At 38.6% G+C, this 18,131-nt stretch overlaps 1 protein-coding gene across 1 annotated transcript in view; it reads right to left on the bottom strand.

Moving 5' to 3' along the window:
• Positions 1-18,131, bottom strand: part of slit3 (slit homolog 3 (Drosophila)) — a 167,390-nt gene that overhangs the window by 75,075 nt on the left and 74,184 nt on the right. The window contains exon 5 of the mRNA XM_060884926.1: positions 2,146-2,217. Coding sequence (XP_060740909.1) covers positions 2,146-2,217 — 72 coding nt within the window. The remainder of the gene's footprint in view (positions 1-2,145; positions 2,218-18,131) is intronic.

Here is an 18,131-nt window from a genome sequence, read left to right on the forward strand (position 1 = left end):
ACATAATGTCTTTTTGTGTTTATGTATATGAAACCAGTCAGTTTTACACACACCAGTTTGTCAATACAAGCCTGGGTGAGCTGTGGGTCAGAACAAACAAACACTCTTTTTTTCTCTCCGCTGTGACATCAAAGGCTATGAAAGTAAGTTTTGTCTACGCACAAATCAAAATATAAAAATATTTCACTTGACTCATATTCAAGGGTACTTTAATTTAGGGCTGTAGAAAATATTTCTAAATATAGCTTAGTATTGAAATTCCTTTATTAGAATTATTCAGCCAAACAAAGTTATTCAAGCTTTATTTTTCATTGTAAATTGAGAAAATTATGAAAGCTTTTTTTTTTTTTCCTGAATTACAGACTTCACAACTTCAGGTGAAGATTTAGCGCTTAATAACAATCACAGTCACGCTGCTCTTAGTCATGCTAATTAAGTGTTATTTGTTGAAATGTTAAATCAGTGAACAAATTTGTCATCACAGTAAAAACGGCTGAGTGGAAAAGATTTAACGTATCAGTTAGCAAGCCCTGCTCTGAAACATTAGCCAATTAGTGAGCTTTAGGCTCTGCTTGCTGGTTTTCCAGTTTGGAAAAATCATTTTGAAAAAATATATTAAAGACCAACATACTTTACTTTTTATTTTAATGAACAGCCTGTTTTGTTTCTGTGTCTGTTTTTAAAATTCGTTCACTTGTAGCATCCATCAAGCAAATTCCTGTGTATACTTTTACTATAGAAACGATAACGTATTAGAGCGATTGATTAATCTATTGATTTAAAGTCGCTCTACTGTCAGAGCTGCTGTTATAGAAAATGACTCAACAACATCTGACCAATCAGACTGAAGAATTCAACAACACTGTGTAGAAAATACTGTTCATTAATAACGTGCAGCTGTACTTTATTTAGTCGAAACTATACTTATACGTGTTGGAAATTCTTACTTACCTTAAATATAATTTTTTTAATTACTCATTTAAAAAAAATTACTAATTAAAATCATTCTACTCCTGAATATGTTTGCTTATTCTGCCTTAGCACAACTGTATCCATCTCTTATAAGAGTTCTTTTCCCAACACAACTTATGGGCTCTCTTGTATTATTTGTCCCCATACAAAATAATCGTCCTGACATTGAATATCGAGCCCAGAGCAGAAGGGAGAGATCAGTTTTCAGAACTCTACGCTTTAGCTCTCAGCATGGAGCACGAGTGTACTGATCCCTTAAACTGGGTTTGGAACTCAACCACTATCAGATAAAGCAACACCGCTTTCAGAACCGCAGCACAGCACAGCGCACATCTGAAGATTACGGGCTGGGAAATCACACGCAGGCTCAGGTCACATTACACAGCTGATCTTTAACTGCAAGCAGAGGGAGAGGCTCATTAAGTGTAACCTTAACAGTTACGTTCTCACACAAAATAAGGAGAATTTATCAATTATCAATTATCGTGCCCAGGCCTTCGAGATGTCCGTGGAGGTGGGGAATGCAACGTTTACTGTTGTAGGTAAGAGATAGAGGATGTTGGCTCACAACACTTAAACTCCTTAGTCGTGGTTCAGCCCACAAACAAAGGTACATAACAAAAAGTCTGAATGTTCAAACATATATACACACACACACACACATGCCCAAACACATGCACATGCACACGCAAACACACATTCCTTGAGTGTTTTGGCTAAAAGTCTGTGTCCATTGTTGGACGTGTTGCTTGTCTATCTTCATAATGAGCAGACATTAAAAAAGCACAGAGCCTGAATCTGTTAGTGAGAGCATAAATTTGTCAAACTCCATTAGTGTAATTGCAAGTGGTAGGGGAGCATTATTCATAGCAATATCCTGAACACATCTATCTTACTGAGACGTACTGATTAACTGATTCTCCATGATTGCTAAGTTTATCAAGTATTAAGACAAATGATTCAAGGAACCTAAGCTATAGGCTTTTACTGTGCCTCCCGGGAGGCAGCTGTCCTCTTTCTATTGGTAAGATAAAGTAACATAGCAGAACTTGTGTTAAACAGAGGAGTGGGGGACAACTTTTTCATTTCGTTCTGGCTTAATGGAGCGACTGTTTAAATCTTTTTTAGGATGACATCTGTTTAGAAGAGAGTGCAACGGTGCAGCAGACTTACAGGTTCTTGACGTTGGTGATTCCACGGAAAGCCTTCCGAGGTACAGCCTGAATCTGATTCTCACTCAGGTCCCTGGAGAGAGAGAGAAAGAGAGAGAGAGAGAGAGAGAGAGAGAGAGAGAGAGAGAGAGAGAGAGAGAGAAAGAGATGAAATATTAGGAGGATGTTTGAAGTCACTTCACATTTCAGAGAAGCAGAGAAGCATCTCGGGCCAGATGGGTGTTGAAACAATCCGGCCTTTCTTGAATGATACTCCTTTGCTTTGAAGTCTAAAACAAAATTGTTCAACAGACCATAAATGTCACATCTTGCTTTTTTGTCTTTGAATCCTTCATTACGGTGAATATGTGTGAGCATTTGTATGTGTATGTCTGTGAGTGTGAGTGTGTGTGCGTGTGTGCATTTCTCTCACATGCATTTCATTATTCTCAATAAAGATATTACATTCACATTGAGTAACATGACAGTAGAAGACAGGGAAATGGAAAAAAGATAAAAAGAGAAACCTTTTCTTTAATGTCCGCACCACACACACACCAAATCAGTATTAATGGTCAACATACTTAATGTTCAAGTTAGGAGCAAAATGATTTTTGACATTTTGAAATGGTTTTGCTTAACTCTATTAAGCTTGTTTGTTTGTAGGCTGATAACGGCAAATATAATTTAAAAAGCAGAATGCAATTACTTGCCAGAGAGGGAACGAAAGAGATATGGAATATCGGCCCGGCTAATCGGAGCGTCTGCCTCTTAGTCATGGCTGCAACACGTAACATGGAGAGAGCCGAGCTCGGGTTAACCCGTCTGCCCTTGCTACAACCAATTTCACTGATAAACAATCAGGCACGGATCCAAACACTCAGTGGAATTCTGCCAGGCTCGCTGTGTGCTCCGTAATGATGTATCAGCTATAGGACTGCCAGCAATTTCCTCTTAGGAGAATTATACAAACAGCACTTATTGGACCCATGTTGCTCTTTTGCTTCCCTGGAAAATCTGATACGCACGTGTTTTTAGGAACCAATGAAGTTTTATTAGTGCAAAAAAAAATTAATAACTATGTTATGCTTTGTAGTGAAGGAATAGAGATTTGTATCTGGCTGGCCTTGATTGCTTTTGACATGTTCGACAGCCTTGCATCCTTTTTGGCTCGGCCTATCTCTGCTAGCACATTGAGACGCTCGTTTGCTTTGACGTGAGCGGCTTGTGCATTTATATAAACATCCTTTGCTCATATGATCCTGATTTCACATGAGAAGGAAACTGAAAGCACAGGGGTCCAAGTGTACACAGCTCTGCTGATGACTTGTATACCGCTTTTGATGGCATGAATGCAAAGCAGGCGTAAGGGACGTGGGCAGAGGGAGAAGATGTGTTTTATGGCTGAGCGTTTAATTCTTTATGAGCACCGGAGCCTGGACTGAGATTCCTCTCCACGCTAAGAGGAGAGGACTTCCACGGATAATAAATGTTTTATTGTTTTGTTTACTCAGCTGGATTTTCACGCCCATCTTTCTAACAAAAAAAGCAAACTGGCCAAGCTGAATAAGAGCGGTTATGAGAAACTGTCGCTTTCCGCAGCAGTAATCAACTCTGTACTCATTCTTCGAGGTGACAGAGAGATTAACTCGGACCGGCGACTGAAGACATTGTGGCAGTAAGCAGAATTAGGTGACATTTTATGAATAACTGTCTGAAACTTTTAATGCAGGGCTATAAAGTAAAAATGAAGGTTTATCTTTCTGCCAGATGAAAATAGCTTTGCACGCAGTATTTATGTCCTTCAGTGATACTACATGTATAAAAGATTTTAAGTACAAGTTCTAGTCAAACTGAATCTCATGCTCATACAGAGAATCATCTACTAGTTTTCCTACGGATATGCCTTAGGGAAAGGAAAAAAATTAGGTTCTGTCTGTCTGTCTCTCTCTCTCTGTCTTTCTCTCTGTCTCACACACACACAAACGCAGACAGCATGTGTGTAGGGGCGAGTGCATTCGTCTCCCGCCTCTGACAATCTGCTCGCAAATTTCATTAATTTTATTTTCCTTTCGCCCTCCTCCTCCTGACTTGCAGGATGGCTGCCATAAATCTCCTATTGATTCCATTAAAGCCTCCCATGTCCAGACAACCTGGCAGCACCAAAACATATTACTGATAAAAGCTCAACAACACACACGGATAACAGAGCAGGAGTGCAAGGAAAATCCGTCCTCGAGCGCGCGACACAAAACACATACGCAGAAAAAAGAATTAGGCTACGTGTGGGTCAATTCTTGTTATCGCATTTCTGTAAATGTCATCCTTCATCTTTCACCTAAAAAATAGAAAAAAGGAATTGAACCAAGTGTTTTGGAGCTGGATTATTCAGGTTTACTCGCTGCAGGAAACGAGTGTGAAAGGCACAAAGGCAAAGTGTGATTGTCAAAGACAAGCAAGGATAAAGACCATATTACTGTAATACGAACACAGGAAAGCCTAGAAGCAGAGCCACGGCCAGATCAAATCACAGCCTCGCTCAAAGCCACTCTTTTAAAGCTGTAAATTCAAAGGGGGATCTATCTCTCTCTATTTTCCTTATCGTGAGCTGAGCAGGGCAGAGACTTCGTTGCTTATACGTCTTCTGACATGTATGTGCTTCGCCTTCTGTCTATCACATGATGCCTCGTGTTGCTCTGCAAAGCTGTTATCTGAGAGCCACCTTTTGTCTGAGCGCAACAGTTTAGCCTAGTGAAAACCGACAACACACCCACACATCCCCTATAACCCCTTACACACTCCTGACACCTCAAGCCCATTTAAACACCCCTGATATGTCCTCAATACACAAAGCACACACCAGTTCTAATAAAACCTTACTACTATTTACTACTCAATCCATTGAATCTGATCATCATGCCCTTTATGACTTAAATACTCACTCACTCACTCACACTCACTCTTATCCGAACTACCTCGGGTCACGGCGTCATTAGGCATCAAGGCAGGATACACCCTGGACGGAGTGCCAACCCATCGCAGGGCACAAACACACTCTCATTCACTCACACACTCACACACTACGGACAATTTTCCAGAGATGCCAACCAACCTACCACGCATGTCTTTGGACCGGGGGAGGAAACCGGAGTACCCGGAGGAAACCCCCGAGGCACGGGGAGAACATGAAAACTCCACACACACAAGGCAGAGGCGGGAAACGAACCCCCAACCCTGGAGGTGTGAGGCGACCGTGCTAACCACTAAGCCACCGTGCCCCCCTATGACTTAAATAGATCCGTTATAAATCCTCTTGGATCGGATTGGAATGCTCCGACCTCCTGCACACAGCTAACCCCAATAACCCCACCTACACACTCCGAATAACCCTGTTCCCCACAAACACACCACTAGCACACCCTTAACCACACCTTTACTTTCACTTGAAATGCTTTCCATGCAAATCCACATCATACACCCCTAACCACAAGAACACACACCCTGTAATCCCTTTCCACATAAAAACACCCCAATACACCCCGACCCACATCTATGACTACCCGTCCTCATTACCGTAGACTTACACCTATACACTCACACAGCACACTGTAAACCTTCACCACACCTGTAAGCGACATCGTATTAGACCAGTTAGGAGATTGACATCACTCCACTGGCTGCCTGTTTCACTTAGAATCAACTATAAAATTTTATTACTAAATCCGTTACTGCGACTTCATCCATCTCTGAATAAACTGTGTTCTAAATTTGTACCTCAAGATAATATAGAGCTCACCTTTCCCAAATATACTGCAACAGGGAAGAAGCATGAATCAACATGAAGCAGATTTTTGCTTTTACGCACCAAAGCTCTGAAACACATTACCAATAATCATGCGTCAAGCTCCATGTATTACTGATTTTTAAAAAACAGCCACAGACAATCTTTTTCACTGTAACATTTATTACTATTTACTTTTACTGCCATGTAGCTTTTACAATCCTTTTATATATTTTAATAGTTTAATGCTATTCTTCTTTCTATCACTTTCATTTCCTTTATTGTAATTAAATGCATATTTTACACTTTTATTTTTGACTGGTTTTTGATTCTTTATTTTTGTATAAAGTGTAAAGCAATTACACTACAGCTGTAACACTATAAAGCAATTTGAGCTGTAAAAGTATGAAATTTTGTATAAATAATAATAACAATAACATTATTAATAATAAATTAATAATATTAGTAATAGTGACAGAATCACTATATTATTATTATTTATCATTATTATTAGTAGTAGTGTGTGTGTGTATATATATATATATATATATATATATATATATATATATATATATATATATATATATATATATATATATAATAAAATAAATAATGAAATTATTTATTTATTACTACAACCCTTACTACCGTTACATGTTTTTTCCATGCACCAATACCAGTTAGTTCTCATGTTAATAAAATATCATTATATCAGTTCAACTTATATAATTACACTTTGCTGAGTTTATCACAGTATTGATTTGGGGCAAAAATAATTTTAAAATGTTTTATAATATTTTTAAAATGTTTTTTGCGGACATTTTCTAACATTAAATATCACACTGTCATTTTTGCATTATATCATAGCACTGTTTTATGCCATACCCTGATTGTTCAGAAGATGGTTTACATTCTCAGTCCAAAGAACAGAAAAGTGATGGATGGATAAATGGATATAACAGAAAGAATATAAGGTGTATATAAAAACGGATAAAAACAATGATTGCGCTCTGTCCTGTTTTTTCATTCAATTTCACCCAACTATAGTTTCAACCATTCAGATGTATTTCCTATGAGCTCTATGCTTTATATTCTCTGTATTTATATACACTTCCCACAGCTACATCTGTACATCACATACTAAATCTATCTATATATCTTAGCTCTCTCTCTCTCTCTCTCACACACACACACACACACACACACACAGGTGAAAGGTGACCAGTAGCCGACGGCCATCCTGTCAGAAACCCTGCATTATTCATTTAATCTTAGACTCTCATAACTGTGACCAATCACACTGCCTTTATATTCCATCTAACCAGAGACCCAGCGCTTCCAGCTTCAGGGAAGGGCATCTCGCTCTTCAGAGCTTAAACTGAGAACTACATGTATGATCTGACATGTGTGTGTGTTTAGAGGCCAAAATTCAAAGCGTGAAATTCCAGAAAATCTGAGAGACAAACAGAGCAGCATGGGGTTCAGGCAGCACTGCCACATGCATATTTGTTTTTCATCAGCGGGACTCGAGCACTGTCGACGCCTTAGATAGACGACAGGGTTAAGACAGCGGCCACACAGGGTCAGACACTAAACCCACACACACTAACCCACACAGACACAAACACACAACCACACTTGGGGCACTTGGGTTATGAGATGCACATTTTTGATTTCTTTCATTAAAAAAGACACATCCAGAACCACTGGGGCAGAAGAGGACCCCCGAGGGCTCCATAAGCATTTTGTTTTATGAAACCAAAGACGTCTTCAATGGACGATACTCCCTAGTGCAATCTCTGCACATTCCCATTCCAGCTGCTGTTGCCTTTCTGCATGCTGAGTGCTCTCTCTCTCTCTCTCTCTCTCTCTCTCTTTCAGTCAATATTCATCCGTTTCTCCTATGATAGAAGTAGGCCACTCCCACCAATCCTAGAGCAGCCATTTATTTAACACTTATTCTATAAAGATACATAGAACAGCGCATAATAAATACAGATCCCGACTCATATTTCAGCTTTTTATGGCTGTGGTTATGGCTATGATGGGCAGTGAGCAGTATGTTAGGATTCTTCTGCAGTTAGCAGCGGTCTCCATTTTGGTTTATGGCCAGTTTGGAAAAAAAAAAAAAAAAAAAGGACGCAAATTAAAACACTATGGATTCCTGACTCTGAAAGACTCTCAACTGTAATTGGCTTTCAGGATGACAGTAGCTCTTAATTAAACCAGAGAATAGAGGCACGTTTTCAATAGACAGTATAATAAATAGTGGCAAGGCGGAGGCCAAATGTTGTTTTCAGTGTGAGGAACCATCACTGACCTCTGCTTCTAATTCTCAATAAAGCAAAACGGACTCGTCTGTTCCATTCATTTGAATTACGACTGCGGTTTCTCTGCTGAAACTTATTTCTAAAACAAAGAGACAAATACTGGATTTTGGCAGGTGGCAGGGAACCACACGCTGGCTTTGGATGTGAACCTGCATGTTCTTCATGAAGAGAGAGGCACAGCATGACATCAGTATAGCGTTTCATCTCTTTAGCTGGAGGTTCCTACTGTTGTGGTTCTGGTTTGTTGGGTTTTAAATAATACAGCAGTACAGTAGAGTGAAGGTTAATACTGGTTGGATGTATAAAAGTCCGAAGGCAAATGAGGGCTTAAATGATGTCATAAGGGAAATCTAGGGAGTGTAGCTACACTAGCCATCTTAAACCTCCAAAGAAGAAATGGCGTTGAGATTTAACTAATTACGAGGTACGAATGAAGCCAAGGAACGTAAAAAAATGGAGACACAGCAAAAGAACAAAACACATGTACGTTAGTTTCTCCGAAGTCCCGATCAAAGTTTGGTAGCATGTGGCCGTGTATTTTACACCAGCCATTTAACTTTCTGCCCTTGCTTGGTGTCTTACATCCAGCTCAAAGACTTCTTGATTTAATTAAGTCTAAGTTTTATGAATAAAAATATTCCCGTATTGATCATCCTCAGTCCGCTGACGCAGCCTAAACTGTGACAGTCATTCGCTTCATTACACCACTGCACATTTTTTTTTCTTCTGGTAGTAGAGGGCATGAAAAAAAAAGAGCAGCTTCTAAATCATTGTAAATGGGCTCAAATGCTCCCTTGGGTCGCTAAAGCTTGCCACTTGTGCTTTAACATTCCTGTGCCGCTCCCAAGATAGCCCCATGTATGGAAGTTATAAATGGAAATAGGTCCCTCACCCCTCCCCCACCCCTAAACCCATGTAAGTATCTATTATGTTTTGTCAATACTTTAATTAAATTAGACAGTTTAATGTGATTTATCCTGATCCATACCCTTTATGGTTATAAAAGCCTTTTTGGCTCCTGGCCCAAAAAATGTCGAACAAATTTAGATGAGTTGGTTGCAGAAAAATGAGGGAGAATAGTTAGAGAGGTTGGGCAAGGAGGGCAATTTGTTATTCGCTAATTCACTTTTATTCCTCTTCTGCCATTTGGTTTAATTCTCTTTCCTTCCACCGTGTCTTCCCCCTGGACAGAGCCTGAGCGACAGAGCAGGCTTTTAGAGACATTTAGAGACGTAATAAAATGTCAGTTATAAGAGATGACAGGACAGCATACAGACAGCCTTGTTGCCTCGCCTGATATGGCAGAGAGAATTTCAGATTGGAGCGCTTTAAAAATCTAAAAAAAAAAAAACGAGCGAGGGAGAGAAAGTAAAAAAAAATATAACAATCTTTAGCCAATCTTGTTCGAAGCAAGCTTACAAAAAAGGGGGAAAGGACACAAAAGGGATAAACCTGCTAATCACACAATAGGATTGAGAAGCTTTTAAGAGGAGCATACTGCCGGCTTGAAACAGCTGACTCCTCTCTTCAGTCTCCATCTCTCTGCTCACATCTGGGCTGCTCAGTGGCACAGCCATAAATAACACTGAAGAGATTAAGAGATTGGCTGGGGGTGGGGGTCGGGAAGGGAGGGGGGTATAATGGGAGGTGGTGTGCGTATCTGCACAGTTTCAATTCATCTCGTGGCAGGTCACAGTTGCCACGGAGACCAGGAGCCATCCTGTCCAATTAACTGGAAGCTGGTTGTACAGGTGCAGGTGCTAGTGTTGTGATCATAATGTGTGTTATTTTGTGGGTGTAGTTTTTTAAACAAGTGTGTTTGTGTGTGTGTCCGTGTGTGTGTGTGTGTGTCCGAGCGTGTCCGTGTCCGTGCGTGCACGTTGCATCAGACAGAGAGACAGACAGACTGAGACAGTGCCTTTACAATTAACGGAAAATGCAGAAAGCACAGCATACGGCATAAAGTTAAATTGTTTCCAAAACTCCTGTCAAAAATTGCACAATGTCTGACGGCTGAAGATTCCAAGAGACTGCTGTTAAATTAGGAAGATCTGCCATACATATTAATGCAGGCAATAACAAATAAATGCAGTAGATATCCTTTATTTCGAAAACTTTTCCATTACACATGAATTATTATAAGGGTTCTTTGTATAAGCATATAAGCATTCAATTCAAATTCAAAGTAAAACCTGCACATTGTCAACATAAGAATAATAACCAGAAAAGAGAACAGAAATCCTGTTTAATAAAAACGACTAGAAACTCAATTAGTATGGAAGCATAAAAGCTAATAAAAATGTTTAAACTTTAAACTATGCCATATACTGTATGCCACCAGATCTACTTCATAAAAAATACACATATTGTGTAGATCAGTGGTCATTACCTGGTGGATTAAAGCAAACCAGCAGATTGTACTGAATATTTAAAAAAAAAAAAGACTCTAACTTTCAATAAAGATTTAGTTTGCTAAGCATGTGCCAGTGCATTAGGTTCTCTGTTGCGGTTTATCCGATCGTGTGTACTTATGTAAGTGATTTAGCTGTAGGCATCTCATCAGACCCAAGGCTAGCTGCAAGGTTGGAGACGTGATGTCACATGGCTGAGAGTATTCAAAAATGTTCATTTAATTTTCTATACTCTATAATCTGTTCTCATTAGCAAATACACATTATATTTAAAATAAAACTGATGAAAACATTTTTAAGGTCAGATTGATAGAGAAGTACACATTTTCTCTCCACTTTAGCTCCAAAACCGATCACCTTTTGGAAATCATCAAAAAAAATAAATAAATTACATCAAGCACCAGTATGGTGAAACAAAAACATACTACATAACAACTCTATTATTTATAATATTTTAATATTGTACCTGCTGTCACCATTCAGTTTTTTTTGATGATCTCGAACCTTAAAATAATATTTGAATGCCCCTGAAATAGATGTCGTGCCTAAAGATGTGTTAAAAAGTGAGTTTAAAAGTAAATGTTATTAGTAAATAGACACATGCTGTACAGTAGTATTCCTTTGTTCATCACCTCTTTCTAAATAAAAAATGGTAAAATTTATATAAAAACCAAAGTCAAACATGAACTTTCTATACAAAGCATATGTGTATTGAAGCCCTGTGTCTGAGAAAAGTAGGTTCAGAGGAGTAGGTCAATGAACAGACCTACAAAAAATACACTATTATCTCTATGTCCCCTGGAATGATGCATTCATAAACTGTCTGCATGTAAGTGCCATTTTTGTTTGTATTCTGAATGACCATAGCCTGGTCACATGACCTCTGTTCCCTTCGACCTCCTGCTGTCCCAACACCTCACACTCTGTGTCTGGGCAGAGAACAGTATGAGTGAATGTGTCATCTTTGAAGTGAGAGAAAAAAAAAAAGCTTGGTGTTCTTTGATCAAACAAGAAGCCAACCGCAACCAAAGCTCCACCCCAGTAACACATATCACGGCTCATTTCCAACAGCTCTATCTAATACGATGAAGCATCTGCAGAAAGTAAATTCTGTAAACACATTCCCAGAATGTGGAGTGTTGGAAACTGAAAAGACAGAGGGTGCGTTGGTTTGCTGCTCGGTTGGCAAATAAGCCTAATCTCTTTATAATGAGAGTAATCCAGTTATGCTCGGTAAATGGCTAGCGTCAGGCTTATTGAATAAGAGCCAAAGCAGGCTTTGTGTTGAAGAAGAGCAGCCCTGCCTAAAGTAGCATCCTGCAGGCTCTCAGTACTAACCATTGGTGAATAACCATACAATTTCTACACCTTAGCATTGGATTAGGGCTAATCATCCACCTGTGAAACAGGGAGTGAGTCAAACTATACTGTATGTAGATGACTTCTGCTGGTTATCTGGTTAAAAATTCAGAGAGTAAAGACAAGAGATTTTGACTATGGACTCTTTGTAGTTGAGGCTGACAACTACAAAGAGTCCATACTGTAGTCACAATCTCTGGTCTGCTGCTGACTGTGAAAGTTTTCTGCTTTGATAAATTCCAGTTAGATCAAAACATTTTCATTGTCTTGAGATGTATTGTTTCCTTAGTAGAATTGGTGTGTTCTTCATCACTATCAGAAGTGGGTTTTGATGGACTTCTTTCCATTTCAGCACATTGCGTGTTGGTGCATATAACAGGCGTAAACAATTATATTTGTCTTTGTATAGTAGAAAACTATTTAATCCTATTTAAAACTATTTAAAACTAATGAAGTCTAGAAACACTTCCATCTAATAACAAAAATGTATAAGAAGCAATGTGGTGCACCAGGTTCCAGTGATTCCAGTCCAATGGTTTGATCCTGATCTAAGGATACTGTGCAGTTGGATCATTTTCATCACTGTATCCATGTCAGTTTCTCCGATTGTTTTCCATCTCCTAAAAACAAGCATTTCACTTACAAAAAAATGAGTAAACAAATGTGAATGCATGAGGCCCATGAAATAAGCTCCAGATCCACTTTCCCCCTGACTAGCATAAAGAATGAATGAATGATCATAAAGAATGAATGCATGCATGATCATATGGTGGTTGAACTATTTAGAATGTTTACACAGCAGTAAAAGAGAACCATCCATGATTTAATAGATCCACAGATCTAAAAAGACTAGAGTACTTCTACATTTGTAATATATATGAATATATGAAAGTAAACAATGAAAGGTAATTAACGTGTAACTTGACCTGAGAAAATAGTAACTGCATCCAGAGATGGAAAAAGAGTAAAAAGTCAGAACAAGAGCTCAGGACCAAGACCCATGGGGCCTCAATCAGTCTGCAGTTCTTTTATCACATGCTAGAAAAAATCCCCCTTTTCTTTTCCAACAATGGCCACCCAAACTTAGACTCATAACAGAGAAAGACAAACACAAGGGTTTCCATTTAGCAATAATTACCTCAGGCTCTAATGTGGAGAAAAAGACGTGTTGTTACTGTAAGCTTTTCCAGGCTACTTATTTCTTTTTCTGATTGAAGGCTGGATCTTTTGGGTCATTTCAAACTAGTAAGGTCACCCCTCATTACCCCTATGGTCTAGAAGGAGAAACCCAAACTTTTTTGTTGTTTTGTGAAGCAGGATTCAAGATCTATATCTATTTTAACAAATGCAACAATTCAAAGGTGGTAGAAAGTTATTATTCAATGACAACGGAGAGAAGGAAAGAGAGAGAGTGAGAGAGAGAGTGAGAGTGTGTGTGTGAGAGAGAGAGAGAGAGAGAGAGAGAGAGAGAGAGATGTATAAATTGCAGGCGCCTCCTCAACCACAAGATGGAGCCCCCTGGCTTCTCTCAACCCTTCAGCCAACCAATCAATAAGTTCATCTAGCCACAGGCTGGCACAGTGACTCTGGAGTAGGCCAAGTGCCCTGGGAGCCATAATATTTGCCCACATGTTTACATGTGAACACATTAACACACAGAAGTCCTGACGAGAGAGTGGCAATTATGATGACTGGTATCTGCAGTAGGGCTTGGAACTGCTCTTAAAACCGCACATATTGGAGAGAAGCTGAACATGTAAGACTGCCCATAGCTGGCCTCAGCACAAATCCTGCAGATAGTACAGGACAACTTCTGTGCACACCTTGGAAAATAGAAACTTTCAGAAAAGATGGAAATTAGTTTTGAATGAAAATGTTAAAATACAAACTGGGTCAGTAAAATGGATGGCAATTATAGAAGTGTTGTATCCAAGTGCCCAGAAATCATATCTGAGTAAAATGTGGAAAAAAGTCCTTACTGCAAAATTACCCAAGTAACCGCTAAAAAATAATGATTTTAAGTATCTCATATTATTTGTACCTAAATATTAAAAGGATTTAGCTATCAAATATAGAAAAGGTGCAAGAGACAATTCATTTAATTTAGTTTTACTTGCTCGCATTTAATCAAAAGCACTCAAACCCCCTTTTTTAATATATATTTAAATCATCTTGTCCGAGATAAAAGAAACATGTCTACAAGATTTTTAGATTAAAATATCTAGACATGATGTTTGCTTTTTTTTTCGTTCTTTTTTTTTTAAATTAATCTTTTTTGCCATTTAGTTTGTGTTTCTTGACTTTTATGACAAGTACAACTAAGATGAAAACCATCATGAAAGTAAAACAGGACAACTGTGGAACAATCTTTGATTTATTGGTTTCAGGGGTTTTAGTTTTGAATATTATTCATATTTTCATGTTATTTGAAAAATTCTCCTGGTCCACTTTTCAATATAAATGAACAGCCAGCTTATTCTGCATACTCTATATATATCTGTTTCAGTAGTGTTAATATTAAAATTTGTCTCGATTAATGAAAACATCAAGACATTAAATATATTTTTCAAAGGGAATATCAATCATATTTTAATGCTTAAAATCTCATGATTTATTTTTGTGCATTTATCTTTTGCCTTTTGCCTGATGTACACATGAATACGGTTTTAACAGACAAATAGAATTTGGTTACTGATCATTTGTGATGCAGACATTTAATAAAAAATAAAATCTGATTTCATATACAAATTTGCCTTGTTGTCTAAACCATAGCCTACAGTCATTAAAGCATGGAAGAAATAACTCCAAAACCAAAATATAGAATACGAAAGAAACATGAAATTAACTTGAATTAAATATTTTCACTTTATTAGTCATTATAACTGATTTATAAAGTAAATAATTTCTCATTGATAGAAGTCCTAAATGCATAAATCAGCTCTTATATGATCTTTTGGTCATTATTTGGAAATTTGATAATTCTATCTTAGAAAGTACTATAATGCTGTTTTGTCACAATAAAACCCATAGTTTATCCATGTGGAAGTTCTATCAAGTCTGAGAAACCGTATATCAGTGTGGTTCTGGGTGCTTTTCTTATTGAGTCAATTCTGATCTACCAGAGTGACTGTGGTCTGTGCTCAGCCTCTGCTGGATAGATATAATAGAATAGCAATGGCAGCAGGGTGGGAGGTGGGGGCACTTCTCATTTCCTCACCAATTTACACACAGACAAAGATGCTGCTGTCTGTCTACTATCAAGCTGAGGGAAATAAGATATCAGTTGGTGAGAACGCCTCACTGCTCACCTCCATAAAAGCCTAGAATTAAAATATCATCAGCTTGGATAGCCATGTAGAAAACAGCGCACTAGCAAGAAGAAAACATTAGGAGAGTAGAACATTATTATGATATATGATATGATATGATATGATATGATATGATATGATATGATATGATATGATATGAAATGAACTGATACAGTATGATATGATACTGAAATCCATAGCTGAGTCATGCATATGCTAATTAACTCCTGCTGGGGGTCATGGTGGCAATAAGCTGAGAAGGTCAGTCCAGACTTCTCTATTCTCAGCAAATGATAGCAACTCCTTCTTGGAGATACCCTGATGTTTCCAAACTACTCTAAGATACAATCTCTGTTTCTAGATCTGTCTCCATCCAGTTTTATGCGCTTAATATAGTTCTATCAAAAGCTAACCAGAAGCTATCTAAACTAGTCCCTCTCGATTTGAAGTAGCAGCAGCTCTTATTTGAAGCTTTCCAGCATTTTCAAGCTCCTTATCCTATGATGGAGAGTAAGCATAGCAGCCATGAGGTTTTCTGAAGCCTGTATTGATGACCTTTCAAAGCTCATTGCTGTAGGTGAGGTGGCTGATAAAAAAATATAAAGATTTTTCCAAAACCACAGACTGGTACAAAACTCTCTTTTTCCACTTACTATGAATACGATCCAAAAACGCTCAACTTCTTTGCCAGGGGCAAGGTCTCACCTCTCATCTGAAAAGAGTATCCTACTCTTTTCCCCAGAGACAACCATGAATATGGCCAAACAAAAGGCAGACTTCTGTGATGTTAATATTTCGGGTGCCACTGAGTGTGGCCTCAGTTGCCTGGATGTGGTGTGTTAACTGCTTCCTGAGATTAGTGTCAAAACTCAATTTACCCCAGAAACCCCCACCCATCAAATCAAATCAGCAGCTGTCCTGCATGCTGCCATTTCCTGGTAAAGAGGAGCTGTGGAGAGCCACGCAAAGGCTTTAATGCTATGGCAGGAAGCAGCACAATTTCTCCCAAAACCTACCCTCTCTTTCAGAGGTGAAGAGATCCAGTCAGCTGCACTGTGGGGCATCATTTCAAATAAATCACATCTTCATCACTCACTGTTATCACCCAAGACCTCCATTCTGCTACACCTCCCTAACAGGAGTTTTACCAAAACACTCTTCACATAAACAGCACACTTCCTGTACTGCCGCCTTGGCTGTTCTTTTTTGGCGGCCATCAGCTCCTGTCTGTCTTTACTCTGTCCTGAGATCCACAATCATCCTGTCCCTTTTTTCTTTCTCCTGTCCTATCTTCTTTCTTGTTTGTTTTCAAAATCTCACTAACAGGCACAGTGGTATCTCTTTCCAGCTCAACGCATTCCAACAAAAACTTCCAATTCCATGTCTCCGAGTGAGGAATGTGGAGAAGAAGAAGGAAAACTAGGTGCTCTACTCAAAGCCCTCCAGCTGCTAAACATACTGTATAAACCAAATCTAAGTCATTAGACGGCAGCCAAATCCAAGCCTCTTTAGTAATGATGAAATATAGGCCTGGGTGCTTTGGATTTCCCCTGTGCTTTGGCGAAAGCACCTCTAACAAACATGATGTTGGACCTGACAGCTTGACAAATTAATTTACATTACTGGCCGAGTTAACAAGAATCAGTTCACTATGCTATACAGATTCCAGAATAGGCTAAAAGAGATGTACTCTACATTGAAATGCTTCTTATTTAAGATTAACAGAAATATATGTTTGCAGAATTTGCTATAAGTATTTAAGGCTAAACATAAAGGTATTTGCAATAAGATGATGTAAGAAACTCTGCAAGCTGATTGGTCTATAAAGCACCAGGAAAAAACGCTTCCATTTAAAAGACCCAGTACTAAAACTTTAACAAACTTCTTGGCTATATTTACATCAGATTAAAAGATTTCTTCTAGAGTTACGATTAGCACAGTTAACATCTAATTTCATAGTTATTTGTTTACATTCTTTTGATTATATTATCTTTTCGGTTAAAGATGTCTGTCCTGCTTCAAAATATCATTTTGCAGCATTTTGCATAATAACCTTATTTTGCAAAAATTCTGTCTATGTAATCTGTTTTCATAACTGCACTTGATTGTCATTGTTATTGTTCATATTTTAAATAACGTGTATTCGAATTTCAGTCAAACCTTGCATTTCAGGCTTTGATTTTATACATTGTGGTTTTTTTGTGCATCTCTGCATATACTGCATATACTGACATCATTAGTCAAACATTAGGCTGATCCCCTTTTTTCAAAGCGGAACACTGTGGATGGCATGTGCTACCTCTACGGGGGATGTGATCTCACTGATTACGCAATCATTAAGCCTGGCTGATAAATTAGGGTGCACTGATGAGGTCCTGTATTTAAATAAACATCAACATCCTTTCCAGAGCTACAGAAATGGCCCCCTAGGGAGCTCACGAAAAGCCTGTCTGGTGGGGGGTGGGGGGTTTGGTTAAGCAGAGCTGATTTATTCCACTAAGTAATAAGACAATGATTTTAACACTTGGGCCCTGCTTTAAAATAATTGGCCTGTGACCTGGTTAGATGTAGTTATGGTGTGTTTTCGGTGCAGGGAATCACTGAAATCATGTACTGTATATAAACCAGGAGAAGAAGAACAGCTGCCAGTGGTGTGGAAAACCTGCTAAATGGCTTGTCTTCCCTCATTAACACCAAGACCTGGACTGAAATCGGCTTCAGCTGTGGTGTGGCACTGCTGAGCATTTTTTTATGTGCCGGATCATAAATCAGGGTCATTCATGCCGACTGCAGGTCCTCAGGCCACATTTCAACCTCCC

This window comes from Tachysurus vachellii, chromosome 13 (assembly GCF_030014155.1).
Source record: "Tachysurus vachellii isolate PV-2020 chromosome 13, HZAU_Pvac_v1, whole genome shotgun sequence".
Lineage (NCBI taxonomy): Eukaryota > Metazoa > Chordata > Actinopteri > Siluriformes > Bagridae > Tachysurus > Tachysurus vachellii.